Source organism: Bidens hawaiensis, unplaced genomic scaffold (assembly GCF_021521415.1).
Source record: "Bidens hawaiensis isolate Kalapana, Puna unplaced genomic scaffold, B.hawaiensis_p1.1 tig00003244_1, whole genome shotgun sequence".
NCBI classification, from domain to species: domain Eukaryota; kingdom Viridiplantae; phylum Streptophyta; class Magnoliopsida; order Asterales; family Asteraceae; genus Bidens; species Bidens hawaiensis.
In genome coordinates this window covers 1,699,308-1,719,756 of record NW_027491178.1, presented here as the reverse complement: position 1 = coordinate 1,719,756, position 20,449 = coordinate 1,699,308, and the positions used below count along the sequence as shown (strand labels likewise).

Here is a 20,449-nt window from a genome sequence, read left to right as displayed (position 1 = left end):
TATAGATTTAGGTGTATATATAGTAAGTGTTTAAAAAACTTTAATGTTAAAACGGGTAAACTTTTCATATATTCCAAACAAAAGATCATGTGGTACGCTTTAAGCACATCATCCATTTGCAACTTTAACACCCATTTACAAATCCCTTACCTTTTACCCTCTTTCACGCTCATTAATATTATATGAATCTGGCTTTTAAACACTCCTAAGAAAGTGATTTCACGTCACGTAAACAATACCAACTCAACTTTTACGTCGTATGCATTAAAGCATACCACACAACCTAAAAAGACTCATTCTGTGACATATGTAGTTTCAAACACTTTTTCATACCATATAAATAGCACATAGTACATATTCCAAGATATAAAATGTGGCACATAATTAACGAATTAAACAACAAAACAAAATTTACTTAAATAATAATAGTTAACGTGTAAAAAATGTAATTTAGCCAGTAATTTATGTAGCTAACATGCAATGAATTTAACCAGTAGTTTATTTGAACGAATCATTCACCGATAAAAAAAAGTATAATTTAATACGTTCTATATTTGACCTCCCCACTATTTTATATTCATCTCCACTTGGCTGGTGTATCCCGTTTAAAACGGAAGCCAGTCTTTCTTTCTTTCTAAAATCTAAACAAACCAAACCAAAACATAAAGCTCAGAATATTATTATTATTATTATTTATTAATACATAAAGTTCATCCCCCCTTGCTTTCTTCTTCATCTTTACAATCAATTCATTCATTCATTCTCCATCAAAATGTTGAATTTCATGGTCAATTACTCACACAATCTCTAACTCCACCAACACAAATGCTTGAATTACAATCTAATCACACCTCCTAACCTCTAATTCCTCACAATTAATCTTCTCCGATGCCGAATCAATGGAGTTGGTCAGAAAGTTCGTCTTCGGGAGCTTACATGAGCAGTGGCGGTGATGAAGACGACGGAGTGAATACGTCAGTAATAAGCTGGGCGCAGCAAATGATGGAGTGTTATCAGTTGCAGTGGGCCTTGGCTTTACGCCTTTCCGAAGCTTCTAGAGCTAATGATCCTAATTTATTAACTATTTTTCTGGATGAATCTGAAGCAACTGTGTCTTCTGCAGAAGCTTTGTCAAATAGATTTTGGGTATATTATTATTATTATTATTATTATTATTATTATTATTATTATTATTAACTGTGTATAATTATTGTTATATTTGGTCAATTGGTCACTAGCCCTAATTTTTTAGATGTAAAGGAAATAGATTGACTGTTAAGATACGCTTAAAGGCGAAGTCGCACAATTCTCGGTCAAAATTGGTTAAATTAAGGGTGTAAGCAACCCGTGCCAAGACTGAGCTCGACTTTGTTTTAAGGCTCAACCTCAGCTCGTGAGTTTTTTTTAAGCTCGGATCCGGCTCATTATTATATATTACTAAATTTTTTGAAAAACCTTAGCAAACCTAAGTTCGGCTCCAGCTCGGCTGGTGTGTAATTAATGCAAAGAAGTCAAAAAGAGTTTAAACTTAAAAATGCACGAAGCTTAAACTTAGGCTCGCTAACTAGATGAGCTTTATTTAAGGCTCGGGCTCGGCTCATTTTTTATTTATTAATTAATTTATAAGCATTTTAAAAAATTTATATATTTTATTAGAAAAACCTTAACGAGGCTAAGCATCGTTGTGCAGTGTGCAATTTTATAAAGAAGTCCAAAAGAGTTGAAACTTAGAAAATACCAGGCTTGCTGACTAAATGAGCTTTATTTAAGGCTCTTAATTGGCTCATTTCGAGTTTTTTTTGTCCGATCTCTAATAGCTCGCAAGCGGCTCGGCGTGTTTGCACCCCTAGTCAAAGTTAACGTTTATATGTAAAAACAAACAAAGTCATACATTAATTATGAAAGATTTAATTTATAAATATGTTTATGTGTAAACAAAGATATGCAGTTTCTTGTTGTAAATAAGCGCCTCCATACATGATACACGCGCATCTGTCCTACACTCATTCACACACTTTTGAAAAATGTAATTTGACATATTAATACTCTTTTTGTACCAGGCAAATGGCTGCTTATCTTACTTTGACAAGATGCAAGATGGATTTTACTTTATTAATGGGATGGACCCATATGTATGGAGTGTATGCAGTGATCCACAAGAAAGTGGTCACATTCCATCACTAGAATCATTAAAATCAGTTAATTCTGATTTTGAATCTGCATTAGGAGTTACCATCATTGACCGTCTTACTGATCCCGACCTCAGGGAACTTCAGAACCAGTGTCATGACATTTCCAGTAAAAGTGCCACCAAAATCGACGTTGTTAGTCAACTTGCAACACTTTTTTGCAATCAAATGGGGTGAGAATTTTTAATTTAGCATGAAACTTGATTTTTATGTTTCATTTAAATTAATAAGCATTGAGTTCATCCAAACATTTTTTAAATATTTTTACAAAATCCACAAACGGTAGCATCTATGCACTATCTTACCAATTTATTTGTCGTTTTGTCAAGAGGTGTGGCTTTAAATGGAGAAAGCGAATTGGTTCCGTTATGGAAGAAGTGCAATGATGAACTCAAGAAACGTTTAAAATCAGTCACGCTTCCGATTGGTGGCCTCTCTGTCGGCCTCTGCAGACACCGCGCTTTACTATTTAAAGTATGTTATACGCTTGTTTGTTGTCGTTATTGTCGAATACTTTTATTAAAATATTACCATTTTTACGCATATTTTATGTATCTTATATAGGTTTTAGCCGACACTATCGATTTACCATGTCGAATAGCCAAAGGTTGCAAATATTGTGAAAGAGATGATGCAACATCTTGTCTAGTTCGTTTTGACAAAAACAAGTAAGATTTATTGTTTTTTAGTTCAATTTCCAAACGTTACCACAAACTATGTGCTAGGCTTGTAAACGAACCGAACGGACTTGAACAGAGTATGTCTGTGTTGGTTTGTTTAACCTTAACTAAACAAACGATTGAACACGGACATTAAAGGAACGGGGTTTTCTTGTACGTATTCGTTCGTTAAGAAAATGAATGTGTTCATGTTCGTTCGTTAACAGTATAAATGAGGGTTCACGAACGTAACTAAAAATCATAGATAAACGAACATTGTGAACAACAATATGCTGTGTCTAAATAGTTATTAAAACTTGATTATATTGTAATGGGCCTAAAAATTTGAAATGAATATATTAACAAACGTAAACTAAAGAACATAAATGAACCTAAACGAATGTTCACAAACTATATATGTGTTCTTGTTCGTCCGTTTATTAAAATAAAACACAAACGAACTTCCGCTGAACGATCCACTGAACATTTAGTTCGTTCATTGCAGGGAGCTTCTTGTTGATTTAATTGGAAACCCTGGTGGCCTCAGTGAACCTGACTCTTTGATCAATGGTCCAAATTCAATCTCAATATTATCTCCACTGAGTAGTCAGCGTTTTAAAAGTATCAACTCTATGGTGAATATTGAGTCACTTGCCAAACAATACTTTTGTGACTCGTTAAATGTGGTATTTGAAGATCCACCGATTGGTAAGTTTATTTAGAAACGTTCTGATTCTAAATAATTTTCTTTAAATGAAGCATATCTATTATATGAAGAATCCTCTTTACAACATATGTAGAGGTTAGACATGTGGATGATCAATCACATGCTGGCTTATCTGATCAAAGGGTGGAGATCGTGCCACATAGGACTTCCGTTGATGTTGATGTTTTTGACATCCCATGGGATGATATGGTTATGAAAGAGAAAATTGGAGAAGGTAAGCTATTTTCTCTCATTTGTTTGTATGAACCGATACATAATTAGCGTGTCGACATTAATTACAAAGGTTATATTATTTAAATAATAATTGAGTTTATTTAATAAAATTATTTTGGAGGTTGTTGCATTAAGAGAAAATTGAGCAAATGGACCCTGTGGTTTGACCATATTGCAAGTTTAATGACTTAATCCCCAAATGAAACTCTAGAACTCCTAACGTCAACTTCATCACCTTCGATTGGTGCAAAATCGAAGGTTCAGTGCATAATCAAAGGTGTTGAAGTCAATGCTAAGAGTTTGTGGGTTAGAAAGAGTTTTTTATCATGATTCCAAATTTGAAAAGACACAATTACTCTCACATGAACGGCACATGGAATCACTTTTTCGTTAAAATCTATTATCATTAAAGGTGGGGACTAAGCGTGCAACCCTCTCCACAAACCACAGGGACCATTTGTGCAATTTACTCTTGCAATAATAAACCATTTTACCCATTTGACTCATTTCCTTTTGAGGTATATTGTCAAATTATACTCATTTGACCCGTTAGAGAGAAAAAATAACCCAAATTGACCGATTAGGCGGAAATAGACGAGTCAAATCGACCAATTATTCAGACAGTTACCAACTCCATTTTCAGGTACTTTTGGTATTGTTCGTCGTGCTGATTGGAATGGAGAAGTAAGTGATACCACACTTTATTTTTCTTTATTAATTTTTTATTTTATTTTGTTAATTGTGCATTATTTCTTAGATTTTTATTTTAATATTATAGGATGTTGCAGTAAAAACAATTTCCTTGGAACAAGAATTTCATTCTGTAAGATTCAATGAATTTTGGCGGGAGGCAAGTAATTTTTTGTTATTAATTATCTGTTTTTGTTAAAATTGTGAATTTATTATTTTTAAAATGTTGCTTTGTTTAATTTTTTAGGTTGCGATAATGAGACGTTTGCAACATCCAAATATTGTTCTTTTTATGGGAGTTGTTACCGAGCCCCCAAATCTTTCGATAGTAACCGAATATTTACCAAGGTTGGTTTTTCATCATTATGAACGGGCTGGCTGATTGGGTAATGGGTTGATCTGCAAACACCCTATTTGTTGATTTTCTAAAGTTATATATAAACACTTTAAGGGAAATTTGGTCATTTGATCACCTGATGACTCGTTTCTTGCTTATGTGACAGTTTTTCTAATGAGCATGTAGCTTAGTATTAAATTACCAAACTAGTCCATTTCAAAATTACCGTACTGCCCTTGGTATATCGTTTGCGTGTCCACACTAAGTTGGACAAAGTTACTGATTTATAAAAGGTATAACTATTAAGTCAAGACATTGTTGTGTATACTTACCAAAATTAGACCAATTATTAGCACACTATTTATTGTTACAAAAACATTATTACATTAATAATCTATATCTTTTAAGTTAAAACAATTTTGTAGATTCTATGCATTAAAAACAATTATCCCCCTTTTAGCCTATTTTTTTTTTATTTGACCCTTTTGAAAACAATTATTATGTATGATGGCCTAACATTACAAATTATTTGTTTTGATGTAGAGGTAGTTTGTTTAGGCTTTTGCACAAATCCGGTCCAAACACGATATTGGATTAGCAGCTTTGGTTGAGGATGGCTTTTGATGTGGTAACAAATGTTAAATTGCAATATAATAACAATAGTAATAATAATAATTATGACATGCTTCTTTCTTATACAGGCAAAAGGAATGAATTATCTTCATAAACGCAATCCTCCCATTGTTCACCGCGATTTGAAATCTCCCAATCTTTTAGTTGACATAAATTATACTGTCAAGGTAAAAAGTGAGGCTTTTCTTTTCCCTATTAAGGCTATTATAATGGATTAGATTATATATTTGTGTTGTTTTTTGTTTATTATTCAGGTAGCTGATTTTGGCATATCGCGATTGAAAGCGAACACGTTCCTGTCATCCAAATCAGCAGCAGGAACTGTGAGTTAACTTATTAGTGAAATATATTTTATGTTTGTATGATTATAGTTATATTTGTTTGTAATAATAATAGCAATAATAATAATAACAGCCCCAGTGGATGGCACCAGAAGTTTTAATTAACGAGGCATCAAATGAGAAATCAGATGTTTATAGCTTTGGTGTTATTTTATGGGAGCTTGTTACTATGCAGTTGCCATGGGGAGATCTAAATGCTGCTCAGGTCTGTGCCATTGATTATTAATAATTATTCTTAGATAACGTTGTAAACGAGCCGAGCCGAGCCGAGCCCAAGCTCAGCTATAGCCCGACTCGTGAGTAGTATATCATGCTCGAGGTCGGCTCGTTATTATTTATTTAATTATTGTGTTTATCTATATTTATAGTTATAACTTTTATGTAGAATTATAATATATGATTTTTAATTGTTTTGTCATAATTTTATGTATATAATTAAGTATTATATAAATATATATATTTACATGAATAATACTATGAAATAAAACTTTCAAGAATAATAGGCTCGTTTAAGCTCGGGAAGCCTAAAATGAGTCAAGCCATCCGTAAGCTGCTCAAGGACGACTCGCTAAAAGCTCAAATTGAGCCGAGCTTAAGCGAGCTCGAGCCTAAAAATTTGTTTATTTATTGAATGAGTTTAAGCCGCTCGCAAACTACTGGAGCTCATTTTATAATCCTCTGCTAAAGAAACGTGACATGAGGTCTGTCAGTTTCTAATTTATAGAATATCCCAATCAATCAAAGGGATTTAGATTCTATTGCCCTGCCATGTTACTCACACAGTAGAAACTCGTTATGCTGAGTTTCTAGAGAACTCTAATATCAGTTGGAGCAGTGAAAGTGAAGTATTTGATTTGTACTTGACACTACACCATCTCATGTGTTCTCATAAATTAATGCTCCTAATATCCTAAGAATGAAGGCACATTAAAGCCACAAGAGCATTCTTATTTATAAAATTAAGATAAAAGTAACTTAAAAATATATATTATGTTATATATAAAATTATAATTAATATATATATATATAAATAATTAAAAATATTTTCAAAATAAATAAAAATGTATATAAATTAATCAATAGATAATAAACGAGCCTAGCTCGAGCTGATTTTAAGCTCCCGTAAATTAAACAAGCCGAGCCAGAGCCTAGTCGAACTTGACTTGTTCACAACCGTCTTAACTTAGGAAAAAAAACATTAAATCAACAATTTTTATGATTTTTTTTATTTCTTATTGTAGGTTGTGACAGCAGTAGTCTGTAAGCACGAAAGGCTTAAAATCCCTCACTATGTAAATCGCCAAGTGGCAGCTTTGATCGAAGCTTGTTGGGCACCGTGAGTTCGCTGATATTTTCATTTACGCATTTCTTTTATATTTTAAACATATTATTTATTTTGAACAAAGTGTTTTGACTAATTGATATAATGTTGATATTGCAGTGATCCATCAAAGAGGCCTTCTTTTTCAAGTATCATGAATCTTTGGACCCCTCTAAAAACCCATGATGGTGTGCAGAAAGCTTTGGTGTCAAATGTGCAGATATATGGACTCCTATTAATAGTTTAATATTTCTAGCTTTAGAGTGTTAATTTGGTAATATAGTTTTCTTAATTATGTTTAAAGCTATAGTTATAAAAAAATTATTCGTTGTTTTAGGCAAACCACATAGAAGTTTTGTAAAATGTTGCAATTGTATAGTTTGCTATAATAAACGTTTTGTAAAATGTTGCAGCCGTACAGTTTGCTATAATAAACCCTTGCGTTTGCAAGTAAACGAAATGGATTGTCGGTTTGTTTAACTTAAAGAGAACTTGAAGTTGACTCGTTATAAGCTTTATTTCTAATGCTTGTGTTTGACATTATATTAATTAATGATTTTTTTATGTGTATACAATTGTATTTATAAGTATTTTTTCGTTAGTTATGCATCTAACATAACTTAGTAACTAATTACAAATTACGTAAAACAACATTTTACACATATATTGATGAAAACAATTGAACTTATGATGTTAATAGTTATATTTGACTCTTTACAATTGGTAAAGCCTATTGGATATGTGTGCTTAATAAAAAATACAATCCCATACAAAATTAATTTTAAATGTGTAAAAATGATAGGTCCATACAAAACTAAATTTGTGTAATTCTGATAAGTTGAAACAATTGTACTCATTTGATTTTACGTACATGAATAACAATTGCACAACATAAATTTTATTTTATACTTTGGTATATTATATGCTTTATGAACTTACACTAAAAAAAATAATAATACAACGATAAATCTTCTTTTGCAATTGTAAGGGTGACCAAAACGAGCCAGAAACTAATCCAAGAATATATGTTGTTTTGTAGGCTTTTTTTTTTAAATGTATATTAGTTTTTATTAGTTTCAACTATCATATTTTGGTCGGTGTTAGTCTCAACTAACGAGTTGGCTGCTAACTATCCCATCTTTTAATGTATGTATTCCCAATTGTCCGTGACTAACAAAATCTTAACGTCGTTATTTGCAGGTCGCCGGAAAATAGTTTTGGCTTGAAAAAATGAGAGTTATCCGACGAAAACGTTTCTTCGGCGACCTACAACTAACGGCGTTAGGGTTTTGTTAGTCGCGAACCATTGGGGATAAATATGATAAGAGGTGGGATCGTTATCAGTTATTTCGTTAGTTAAAACCGACATCGATCAAAAGATGATAATTAAGATTAATATAGAACAATACACCTAAAAATATTTATCAGTTATTTCGTTAGTTGAGACAGACATCGATTAATTTTTTTTAATGTTGATGAAGGCTTGTCTTGATATTTTTTGCTTTCATTTGCTTTGGTTTGCCTATGCTTGCAAACTGACTGAAAGTTTGGTGAACCGTTTGACTGGAAGTTCATTTAAGTTCGTTTATTTAATAAACGAACGATCATAAATGAATAATCTGCGTTCAGTTATAATGAAAAAAAGAACAGGGACACAGGTTTTATTCGTTTATTTATGTTCAATGTTTTGATAAAACATCTACTTGATGTTTTATCAGTTATGAGTCTTTATTTGTGTTCATTTATGTTTGATTGTATTCGTTTACATTTATTCATACATGCTCCTTTATAATCGTCTATCTTCGTTCAATTATGCTTGGGAACATAAACACAAATATTTATCCGATTTAAGTGAATAAACATGAATACAAATTAATAGAGTAATAGACCCTACTAGCTATAAACTAATAAACAAAATTGATAATTAAACCGAAGTTTTGTTTTGTTTTTGTCTTTTTATGTTTTTTTTTAACTCACGGTGGTCTACTCTACTAAATCAATCATTCATTCTTTCTCTGCCGCTCATATTCACTCACTCTCTCTGCACAATGGAGTATTGGGGTAAAATATCTTTCTTCATAATTCGAAATTAGTGTGAATAATAATAATAAAAATAATTAGGTCAAAATGACATTGTCTTGAATTTATCGAACAATGTTAGAACCTGGGGTTTGTTTGCAGCTCGACCTCAATAAGGCTCGGGTTGTTTAGAGTTTTTTAATCGATCCGATCTCGACTAGCTCACAACTTTTGTCTCAATGGACATTAGGGGTGCAAACGAGTCGAGCTGCTCGAGATCTGTTAGTGAAAAAGCTCGAACGAGCTGAGCTTAAACGAGCTTGAGCCGTGATCCTAAACGAATCCGTCATTAAAAATTTAATATTATTTTTATAATATATATTTTTATATATATTTAGTAATTATTAATTAAACTATTTAATATTATGAAAAAAACAGCTAAGTAACATATATTATATGTTATATATAAATTTATAACTAATATATATATATATATATATAATTATATAAAAGTTAATTAAGAAATAGTATACCAGCCGAGCCCGAGCTTGAAAAACTATTCAGCCGAGCTCAAGCTTTAAAAATACAGGTTGAACGAGCCGAGCTCGAGCTCTGTGTAAGTTAAACGAGGCTAGCTCGAGGGGCTCGGCTCATTTGCACCCGACAATAGTCTAAATGTCTAATATTGTTCTAATTTCAGGCGTGGAGGTTAAAACTGGTCAGACATTTGATGTAAAACTTGGTGAAGGAAAAATCCTGCATCTTTCACAGGTTTAAAATAATAATAAATTTCATTCCATGGGATGTGTTTTATTTTTTTTATATTTGATCATATAAACAAGTTATTTTTTTGATGTATAGGTTTCATGTGGAGAAAACAAGAATTACAGTTATGACCCTGTTTGCACTTTTATCAACATCAATGGCAAAAAACTTGTGCTTGGAACACTTCATACTGATAAGATGCCTCAGATCAAGTTTGACTTGGTGTTTGACCGAAACTTTCAGCTTTCACACAACTGGATAAATGGCAGTGTGTTCTTCCATGGATACACAGCAACAAAGATAGCAAGCAGAATGTGAAGATTGTTGAACCTGAAAACTATGAGTCTGAATATGTATAACAATAAAGGTGTTTGCTCTCATTTCAGCTTTATGGGAATGGGACTCTACTCGCCATGCCGGTTATGTTTGTTTGTTATCTGAGTATGTGTAATAATGTTTCTTATGTATTTATGTGTTCTATGAATACTAGTATCCGCACATAATCAATAATCTCGCGATTTGAATCGAACTTGATGTCTTAAAATTTGTACTTAAGCTTGTTTATTAAGTGGTCTCTAATTTAAGTGTTGGTAGTTAATCCTGCCTATTGGGCATAGCGGATAATTTTGGGCATTGAGTTGGTTCGAGAATCTGCATCGTGCAGCACATTAGACATATTATGTCTGTATGTCGTAAGTTGTTGACTTGGCATCATCTCTCAGGGACTTCGTGTGAGTGAAATGGACTCCTTTCAAGGCGGTATGCTTCATTTAGAGACTTCTACAAACCGCAATTCCTTTGGCCTCAAACCTTGTTAGGGGCATTAATGTTTAGGTCTGTTCTATGCCACCTTTTTAAAGAAATTTCATAAACGAGAGGGAGGGCTCTACATGTATTAAGAAATTACGTAAACAAGAGGGGGTTGGACACAAAATTTTGGTCAAAAACATGTAAAACTACATCACGTATAAAATTTTTCTACCCAAAAACAATAAATTTATACTACCGAGCAAAAGAACAGAGAGGGTTGGGGCCACCCCTGGCCTCAACTAAGCTACGCACATTCGAGTAGCATTGACCCGTACGAGATAATTTGAAATTTCGTATACGAGTGGAGGCCATACGAGTTGTATGGTCTATACAAGATGACAACTTATTTTGTCAAATTCCTTTTGACCAAATTTCCCGAGACTGACTATACGACTACCTCCCATACGAGCATTGATTAGGGCTGTAAGCGGACTGAACCTGACGAGACCTTGTTTGTGTTCGTTCATTAAGCTTTTGTCAGACAAACGGACGGTTAACGAACACTCTACCGAACGAAAATTCGTGTCCGTGTCCATTCATTAAGGAATTGAGATTGTCCGTGTTCATTTGTGTCCGTTCGTTAGTTTTGTAAACGAACGCTAACAGACACCAATGTACAACCGCACACTAATGGACAAAGCGACACCAATGGATGCTAGTGAACATTAATGGACAAACAAACATAAACATTTTAAAATACTTAACATAAACACTAATGAACATTACACCACATGATATCAAAAAATACTTAAACACTTAACATAATAACCAAACACATAATCATATCAAAATATTGTTTTGGTGTTCAAAATCCCTAAATTTCTAGTGTTTCACGAGTAACAAGCTTCAAATTCTTCATTTTTTAAGGAATTTCAACATACACAATACTATTAAACGGACGTTACCAAGCGGCGTTACCGAACGTAATTGGACGAACGTTCACGAACACTATTGAACGAACGTGACATTTGTTCGTGTTCATCCGTTAAGCTTACCAAACAAAATTTGTTTGTCCGTGTCTGGTTCAGTTATTAAATGGACGAACTTCCTATCGAACGGACGTTCGGTTCGCTTATAGCCCTTTAGTACTATGGGACTATACGAGATGAATTTGAATACCTTTTCCTAAACGTCCCAAATGAGTATTATTTAGTTGCACGAGAATACTATGGGACCATACAAGTCGTACAGACACACGGCTAGTTTAAGAATTTGGTCAAACGCCTAATATGAAAAGTTGGTGTGTTGTCTATATATAAACCCTAACGTATTTTCATTTCAAAGTTCTGTTTGCCGCTCATCAACAAAATGGAGTTTTGGGGTATAATATCTTTTTTGTTTTTATTCTTATTCTTCTTCTGTTTCCATTTCGTGATATTATTAAAACATATATTCCTTTCGTTTTCATGTGACGGATTCATTTTTTTATTATTTTTCATTCCATTTTGAAATTTATGTGCGGAAAGAAAAAAAACAAAATAATAAATTTGGGTGTGATATATTGAACCTAAATTTTATATTAAATAATTATCAATTAATTATTACACATCTTGGACTAAACTATTTTGGCTACAATGTTTATTATATATTCAAAAATTATTAAACAGTTGAAAAATAAAGTTATAATCCATAACTTTAATAACATAACTTACAAAAGTCAGGTTCTATATTATTTGGTTATAAAAGTCGGTTTGGTTTGTTTTTTGGTACATACAAATAGCGGTGTAAACGATTCAAGTTGTCTGCGAACAACTTGAGATCGGCTCGCCGGATCGAGCCAAGTTTAAGCGAGCTCGAGTCTAAAAATCAGCTTGTTCAATGAACGAGACAGAGACCGAGCTTCACTTCTCGAGCCGGCTCACGGGCCTAGATAAGCCTATTATTTATATGATTTTTATTTAAGTTATTATTGTATATACATTTAATCATTATGATTATATGTAAAAGTCTGATAAAAACTACATAATAAACATATATAAATGATTATAATTATATATAAACTGGGGATGTTTGGCCTAGCTTTTATTTTTAAGCTTATGCTTATATAAAAAATTAGCTTATAGTTTTTTTTCCATTTTTTGATAAGCTCTTTTTAAGTGTTTGGATTAGCTTATATTCTACAAGTTAATTATGTGTCTTAATAAGTTGTTAAATCCATCATTCTTTAATTTGTTAGAGTAATAATTACTAACCCACCACAATTTGAGGACAAATGAGTAATTTTCACCCTTAAACAAATAAGCTTTATCAAATAAGCTAAAAAACCATCTTTCAATAAGCTTATTCAAATGAGCTTATATAAGCTATAAGCATAAGCTTAAAAAGCTAAGCCAAACACTAATTTAAGCTTATTTTGTAAAAAAAAAAGCTAAAAATGCTATAAGCTTTGTTAAAAAAGCTAGGCCAAACACCCCCTAATTAATAAATTAGTGGCGCTCAAGCTTTAGAAATAGAGCTCAAAACCGAAACTGAATTGTAAATTCAGTTTATGAAAAAAATGTAAAATTAAACGGTTGTTTTGGGATGGGTTATGATACATTGGTTATTTCGTATTTCATTTTACGCACAATCTATGCTGTTGCTTATTGAACAAGTGCATTTGTACAATTTTTAAAATTTTGTAGAATTTGATCGGTGGTCGACATATAAATTCAAAACTTTTGTTCTTGATATTGTAATATTATTCTATTTGCAGGCGTGGAGGTTAAAAGCGGTGAATCACTTACTGTAAATCTTAAGAAAGGCAAAGTTTTGTATCTTTCACAGGTCTATTTTAATAATCTCATTCCATGGGATATGTTTTATTTGTTGTATTGAATATTGATTATATAACAAGTTATTTATTTGATGCATAGGCTTGTCTAGAACACGTGTATTGGTGTCATTCTGTTTGCTTACATATCAACATTAATGGTAAAAAACTTTTGCTTGCAAAACTTCATTATGAGAAGATGCCTCAGTACAAGTTTGACTTGGTGTTTGACCAAGACTTTCAGCTTTCACACACCTGGGAAGCTGGCAGTGTGTTCTTCCATGGATACATAGCTGACCAACCTATTTATGATGCATCATGCAATGAGGAAGAAGATATTGTTCAACTTCCAATTTCTAATGGTATAGATTAGTATTTTTTTAAAGTTTTTTTATGTTTTGTTTTGTAACATTTATGTTGGACTTTTGCAGGCAAGCAGGATTCCGAGTCTGAGGTGAAGATTGTTGAACCTAAAAAAGATGATTCCGAGTCTGAGGTGAAGATTGTGGAAACTGAGAAACATGATTCTGATTCTAACAAGAAAAACGGTGAGCAGAAGGTGAAGATTGTGGAACCTAAAAAAGATGATTCCAACTCTATGTTACTACCGTTACTAGTGTTGATAGTTCTACTGCTATTTTTTGTCATTGGTAGCATGGTAGTAATCTTTGCTTTGTTTTGCTTCGTGTTGCTTAAGCAAGGTGCATGATATTTGCACTGTTAAGTAAAGAGATCTTTTGTGTCGCGTGTCTCAACGGGAGCAGTCTTTCTTATGGGATAGCGGAAAATGTACTTGTCACAAGTGGGATTGTAATGGCTATGTTTGCTTGTTATCATAATTAATAGTCTCGATTATGTTTGTAGTTTGAATCAAACTTAATATCTTAAAATTTGAACTTAACTTTGTTTATTAAGTGGTCTCTAATTTAGGTGTTAATTTGAACTTAGTAGTTTGTTCATTTAGTATGTTTTACGCCATTTCCGCCCCTTGGGGGCGTAATCTTAGTAACCATATCCTTCGTTCATGCTCATTTGCTAAAGATGTCTGAAGTCAAACGGGTTCATGATGTGGCAATGATTTCTTGGGATCACATCTATCCATCAGTAAGGAAGTCACTCTAATCAAACCAAACCCGAAACATTCAAGACATGTATTTGGGTGTGGACTAGGTGTGGGATTAGCTTTCGTTGTAATGTGACTAGGCGATACCTGAATTGGTTGCCCCAAACTTATAACGTTTATCTTCCATTAACCCCAAGTCAAGTAACGGTTCATTCTAGTAGTTTCATTGGGTGAATCTTAACGTATATATGATAACATTATTTATATTTTTATGGTATGAAGTATTAAATTGTCTTTTAGGATTTTATTATATCATAATAAAATTTACATTTATATATGTTAAATATTTTTTGAAAGGCGGTTATATTATAAAACTAGCAAAAGCTAGAGTCATATACAACAACAGATAAAAGACATTACAATCAAAAAGAAAATTTTAAAAGCTAATCGGCTCCATTTCTCCCAATCAAGTGCTTTCAATTTTGCCCAGTTCTTGATCAAGATTGGGATTCCTTATTTTACCACCTTATAACTTTTAATTAAGTTAATAAGTTACAACATTGTAACTTATGAAAGTTTCTTCCTCACAATATAAGCAATCCCAAATTCTTTATTACTTTTTAAAAAGTTAATAAGTTATAAGATGATGAAAATAAACAATCCCAAACACCCCCTTAATGTCACCCCAATGACCTTGCCAGCATTGTGACTCACTATTTTTTACATTTATGGATACTCGAGTAATTCCACAATCGAACTCACCTAGATACAAGCTTATGTCCAAATCACTGAAATAAAATTACAACACGGCACCATGTGCTCATTATCCTCCAATCACATATTATAAAAAGCACATTGGAGTAGGTAATGAGATATCTCGAGGCAATTAGCTTTTAAAAGTAATGTGAAACAATTGATTATATCATATGCATCTAGTTAATCTTTGTAACACTGGAATGAATATTTAGGAACCTTTTGTTTGGTTCTCATTATGGTCAGGGATGTGCAAGAAGTCGAAAAAAACGATCTTAAACTGAAAAAATCGAACCGAAAAAAAAACCAACGGCTTGGTTTTATGCTTTTGTAAAAACCGAATTAATTGTTCGGTTTTGGTTTTGCATGTAATAAAAACCGAACCGAATTTCTAAATTTTTATTTTTTTTATTTTGACTAATCTAATAAGTATGTAATTCAAATACTTTTGGGCAAATACATAATAGTCTTTTAGTTAACAGTTATCAATATTATTTATACCTGAATTTATTATTTTCGTCCAGCTTTCTTTTCGGCCTAAAAATTTCAAGCTCAAAAAAACAAGAAAACTGAAACCGAATCAAAACCAAAATAAAACCGGAAAACCGAAACTGAAAAACCCGTAACTGAAAACCCTGAAACCGAGTGGTTTCAAAAAAAATCCAAAAACCGAAGTTTTGATTTTAGCCTAAAACCGAATCACGCGCCCTAGTCCCCTAGTAGTGGTATTGTATATTGAAGAGGGGTAAATTAGTAATTTGATATTAAAAAGGGAAAACATGTAATTTGATTTTTTTTAGTAAAAATTCGTTCTATAAAACTTACGGTGGTCCGCGATGTAGCAAACCACACCTCCATCCTACTTCACTCTATCTGCTCTAAAACCCTAACGTTTTTTTTTGTGCTCAAACATTCATTCTTCTCTGCCGCACTTGTTCTTCTATCTGCATCAATGGAGTTTTGGGGTAAAATAATATCTTCATAATAATAATAATAATAATATTCTGTATTCCTTTTCATACCTGTTATTACTGTTCCTTTAAAGGCGATTAAAACCTGTACAATCGATTCGTTTATTAACGGTTACGTTATGTATTATTCGTCTAATATTATCATCTCATGTTGTATCTGCTGTTCCGATTATGCTACGTGCTTCGTTTTCTTTTTCTAATTAGAAGTTAGTGTGAGTAATTAGGTCAGAATGATATTGAAACGTTTGTCTAGGGTTTAACGAGGAATGTTAGTGGCTAGGGTTTGTGAACAATATAGTATGGTCTATACTTTTGGCTAGGGTTGTAAACTAGCCGAGCTATACTTGGTTCGAGTACCGCTTGTTTTTACTTTCGAGAGCTTGAGTTAAGTTTGTGAGTTGTTTTGAGTTTTGAGAGCGCGGTTAGTTTATTATTTGTTAATTTATACACATGTTTAGTTTTAATTGTTTATATATGTTAATTTATACACATTTTTTATTTTAATTATTTATTTATTTTAATATATACACAATTTGAATTTGAATTTGAATTTGAATTTGAATTGTTGTATATATATATAGTTTAAGAAAATTTTTAATGAGCCTTGACTTGAGCTCGTGTGTGGTATTTTAGCCTCGTCACAGCTCGGCTCGAGCTCGGCTGTGTAGTGTGATATAAATACACAGAAATCGAACAACCTTTAAACTTAAAAGAACACATGGCTTGTTTAAGTCTTGATGAGCTTAAATGATGTTCTCATACAAGGCTTGTGTTCGGGTTTGATAAGTAAATGCACTTTATTAGAGGCTTGCTTGAGCTTGGTTTGGCTCGAGCTCAATAAGGCTTGGCTTGTTTAGTGTCTTTTATTGATTTTATTTACAGTTGCTTTAACTTTTTGGCTAATTTGTATTTTCAGCTTGTTTGCACATTTAATTATTGGCTAATTTATATCTGTGTACCACGTGATTTATAGTATTTTAAGTTTTGTAGAAATTGATCGGTTGTATCAGCATATGACATCATAACTTTTGTTCTCAATAGTCTAATATTGTTTTATTTGCAGCTGCTGAGGTTAAAAGTGGTCAGCCACTTCTAGTAGAGCTTGGTGAAGATAAAGTTTTGCACCTTTCACAGGTATAAAACATTATTATACAATGATATGTGTTACTGTTATTTTATTTGGTTATATAAAGTATAGATGGCTTATCTTTTTCCTGATATGTAGGCATGTCTGGGAGAAATGAAGAATGTTAAGAATGAAACTGTTTGCTTGCATGTCATTGTTGATGGCAAAAAGCTTGTTCTCGGAACCCTTAACTCTGAGAGGTTGCCTCAACAAATGTTTGACTTGGTGTTTGACAGAGACTTTACGCTCTCACACAACTGGAAAAATGGCAGTGTGTTCTTCTATGGATACAAAGCTGACCAGCCTTATGATGAACCATATCCTTTTTTTCAATTAGTTTTATTTATTTTTCTTAATATTTTCAGTTATTAGCTATAGTTATGTCAATTTAGAAGTTGTGTGTTGTTTGATTCCTTGACTCGTTTTTCTTTGTGATGTGTGATCACTGCTGATAATGATTCTGGTACGTGCACATAATACGTCAACAGTTTTGCACACTATTTTATTCAGTATTAGGTTTTTAATTGATTATTGTATTTGCTGTTTTGTTTAGATTCTGAGGAGGACATAGATGCTATTTCACTTCCAGTTCCTAATGGTATGAATTTTTGTTCACCGGTTATGAGTTTTGGATTGACGTTAATAAAATTATTATGTTGGCTTGCAGGCAGGAGAGAAGAGAACAAGGTGGCAGATGACAAGAAAGATAACAAGCAAAAGGTGAAGATTGTGGAACCTTTGAAGGCTGAGTCTGAGTCTGACTCTGAAGATGATTCGATGTCTGGAAGCTCAGATGAGGTATGCATTTGAAACTAGAGGTGCTAAAATGGTTATGTTTGTGGTTCCAACACGGCATGAACTGATACCAAAAATCCTGTAGGTACTATGGGTGTGATTTTCTGACACAACATGAAACACGAAACTTGCGTGTTTTGTTTGTAAACAAGTTTGGCTTAGTTTTTGATTAATTCAGTTTAGACAAACGAGGGTGTTTAGGTTAAACTGTTTGGTTTGCATGTTGATCTGTTCAACCTTTTTATCTTTTTTCTTTTTTTAAATGTGTTTAATGTAAGAATTTAAATTGGTTCGTCTTTTATGACATCATGATTTCTAAAAAGAAAATTGACATCAATTGTGTAACTCAATGTATTTTTAAAGTATTAATATATGAAACAATTAAAAGTAATAGACTATGGCTCAAATTGGTTGTGTTCGTGTCAATCCGTTGAATACCCCTGCACGCATATATGCGGGTTGGCACAAAATGATCTGTTTGACTTGAAACTTTTCTAGGTTAACGATTTCCTTATATTAATTTTTTAGTTTTTATGTTTTACAAAAAAAAAGAACAAACAAAATTGAGTAAGAAAATACTAAAATGTTTCAAAATTACATTATATGAAACTATTAAATATGTTCTGTTTCTCTTGGTTTCAAATTTTGGCATAGGAATCCTAACTATTGACCCGAACTCGTTTATTTAAACCTGTGATATTTAAACTATGGCTCATATTTGTGCCTAGTTCCTTTGATATATTACATAGAATATGGATCTTTTGGTATTAATTGCTTTTTTACTTTTTAGGATGATGAGGGCTCAGAAAGCGATGATAGCAGTGATGAGGAGGAAGAAACACCAAAGAAGGTTAGTGAAATTGTGACATAATCTCTTACTTTTTCCATATTTATCATTGTTTTGGCTTATTATTATTGTTACTTATATTAGCAACAATCTGGAAAGAAGAGGCCTAACGAGTCTGCTATCAAGACCCCTGCAAATGAGAAGAAGGCAAAAACATCCACCCCTCAAAAGACCGGTTAGTTAGTTTACTACACTTTTTTCAGAAATACAAAACATAAATCTGAAATATTCATAGAACTGAACCTTTTATAGTGTTACAATTATATTTTATTATAAATATTTTGTGTGACAGATGGTAAGAAAGGTGCAGTGCATGTGGCAACACCTCATCCTGCAAAGGGTAAGAAGACTCCAGCAAACAAAGAAAGCCCTGCTTCTACTTCTGGTGGTGCACATTGCCAGTCTTGCAACAGGTATTATTATTATTATTATTGTTATAATTTGTTTTTATACAGGCATCATGTGGTGGCGTTGATAGCCGAAAGACAAGGGCACATGCACCAATCAGCCGGTGTCCCGATGATTGAGTGTTATGTGTCTTATGTCCAAGGCTTGATTCAAAACTACTATCGAGCCGGGGGTCTCACCGGAAGCAGCCTCTCTATCCCTATGGGATAGAGGTAAGGCTGTCTACATCTTACCCTCCTCAGACCCTACCATAGCATTGCTATTGGTGGGATATACTGAGTACGATGATGATGATGATGATGATGATAATTTGTTTTTATAAATTAAAGATTAATGTTTTGGTTGTTGATTTGTTTGTAGGACCTTCAAATCAGATGGGGCTCTGCAATCTCACAACCAGGCCAAGCACAAGTAAAACTGGTTGATTATGTTTCTTTAAGAATGACTGTGGCTAGTGGTTTTTGATGAGTAGGGTTCTATTTTCATATTTTGTTTTGAAAGACGGTGAATTGGATGGTTATGCTACTGTCACATGATTATTGTCCTAGTTTTGTTTTTATTCTAAGTACGAGATGAATCAAGTCCAATGGACAACTATTTTCTGTAAAAAATTGTTCTTAAGCTAGTAGTTTTACACAATATCTTTGATTTCGTGTTTTGATCGTCTCTTAAGTATGCAAATGAGAGTATAACTAACATCACTTAACCTTTTGGATTGTTATGTTGAGCTATGCGATATTGAAAGGCCACTTAATTGATCATTAGGTAAACAAATGAGTACATGGTTTTAGTTATGGCCTGTCTGGTAAGTCTTTAATTTCATTTTTTTAGTCGGTTAGCATAATTTTGAATGTGATGTTTCTCATTTGTTCTCCCAAAATCCTTCTAATTTCAAAGAAAAGATATAAACACCAAAAAGCTCATTCATTTTCCTTTTCTTCTCTCGTTTTCTCTAAAAAAATCACATGAACACAAAATTTCTTCACTTCCAAATCTTTTATCTTTTCCCGTTGAAGATGAAAATATATTT

The 20,449-nt window shown here is 32.7% G+C and overlaps 2 protein-coding genes and 1 pseudogene across 3 annotated transcripts; all 3 read left to right on the top strand.

Moving 5' to 3' along the window:
* Window positions 1-720: 720 nt before the first annotated feature.
* LOC143623000 (serine/threonine-protein kinase CTR1-like) lies at window positions 721-7,541 on the top strand (annotated as a pseudogene). The gene is made up of 15 exons (XR_013151810.1): window positions 721-1,146; window positions 2,061-2,362; window positions 2,519-2,663; window positions 2,754-2,857; window positions 3,354-3,556; window positions 3,649-3,789; window positions 4,432-4,472; window positions 4,567-4,638; window positions 4,726-4,826; window positions 5,359-5,443; window positions 5,517-5,615; window positions 5,703-5,771; window positions 5,863-5,994; window positions 7,031-7,125; window positions 7,231-7,541. The product of XR_013151810.1 is annotated as a serine/threonine-protein kinase CTR1-like (transcript).
* A 1,612-nt stretch (window positions 7,542-9,153) lies between these two features.
* Window positions 9,154-14,349, top strand: LOC143622999 (histone deacetylase HDT2-like). Its single transcript, XM_077094005.1, has 4 exons — window positions 9,154-9,171; window positions 9,830-9,900; window positions 13,560-13,818; window positions 13,888-14,349. Exons 1-4 carry the CDS (start codon window positions 9,159-9,161, stop codon window positions 14,163-14,165), a joined length of 621 nt encoding a protein of 206 aa, XP_076950120.1. The 5' UTR covers window positions 9,154-9,158; the 3' UTR covers window positions 14,166-14,349.
* A 1,813-nt stretch (window positions 14,350-16,162) lies between these two features.
* On the top strand, window positions 16,163-20,022 carry LOC143622904 (histone deacetylase HDT1-like). Its single transcript, XM_077093920.1, has 9 exons — window positions 16,163-16,237; window positions 17,307-17,377; window positions 17,469-17,733; window positions 17,905-17,967; window positions 18,037-18,167; window positions 18,955-19,014; window positions 19,096-19,186; window positions 19,304-19,424; window positions 19,780-20,022. The coding sequence occupies exons 1-9, from the start codon at window positions 16,225-16,227 to the stop codon at window positions 19,832-19,834; spliced, it is 870 nt and encodes a 289-aa protein (XP_076950035.1). The 5' UTR covers window positions 16,163-16,224; the 3' UTR covers window positions 19,835-20,022.
* Window positions 20,023-20,449: the final 427 nt, after the last annotated feature.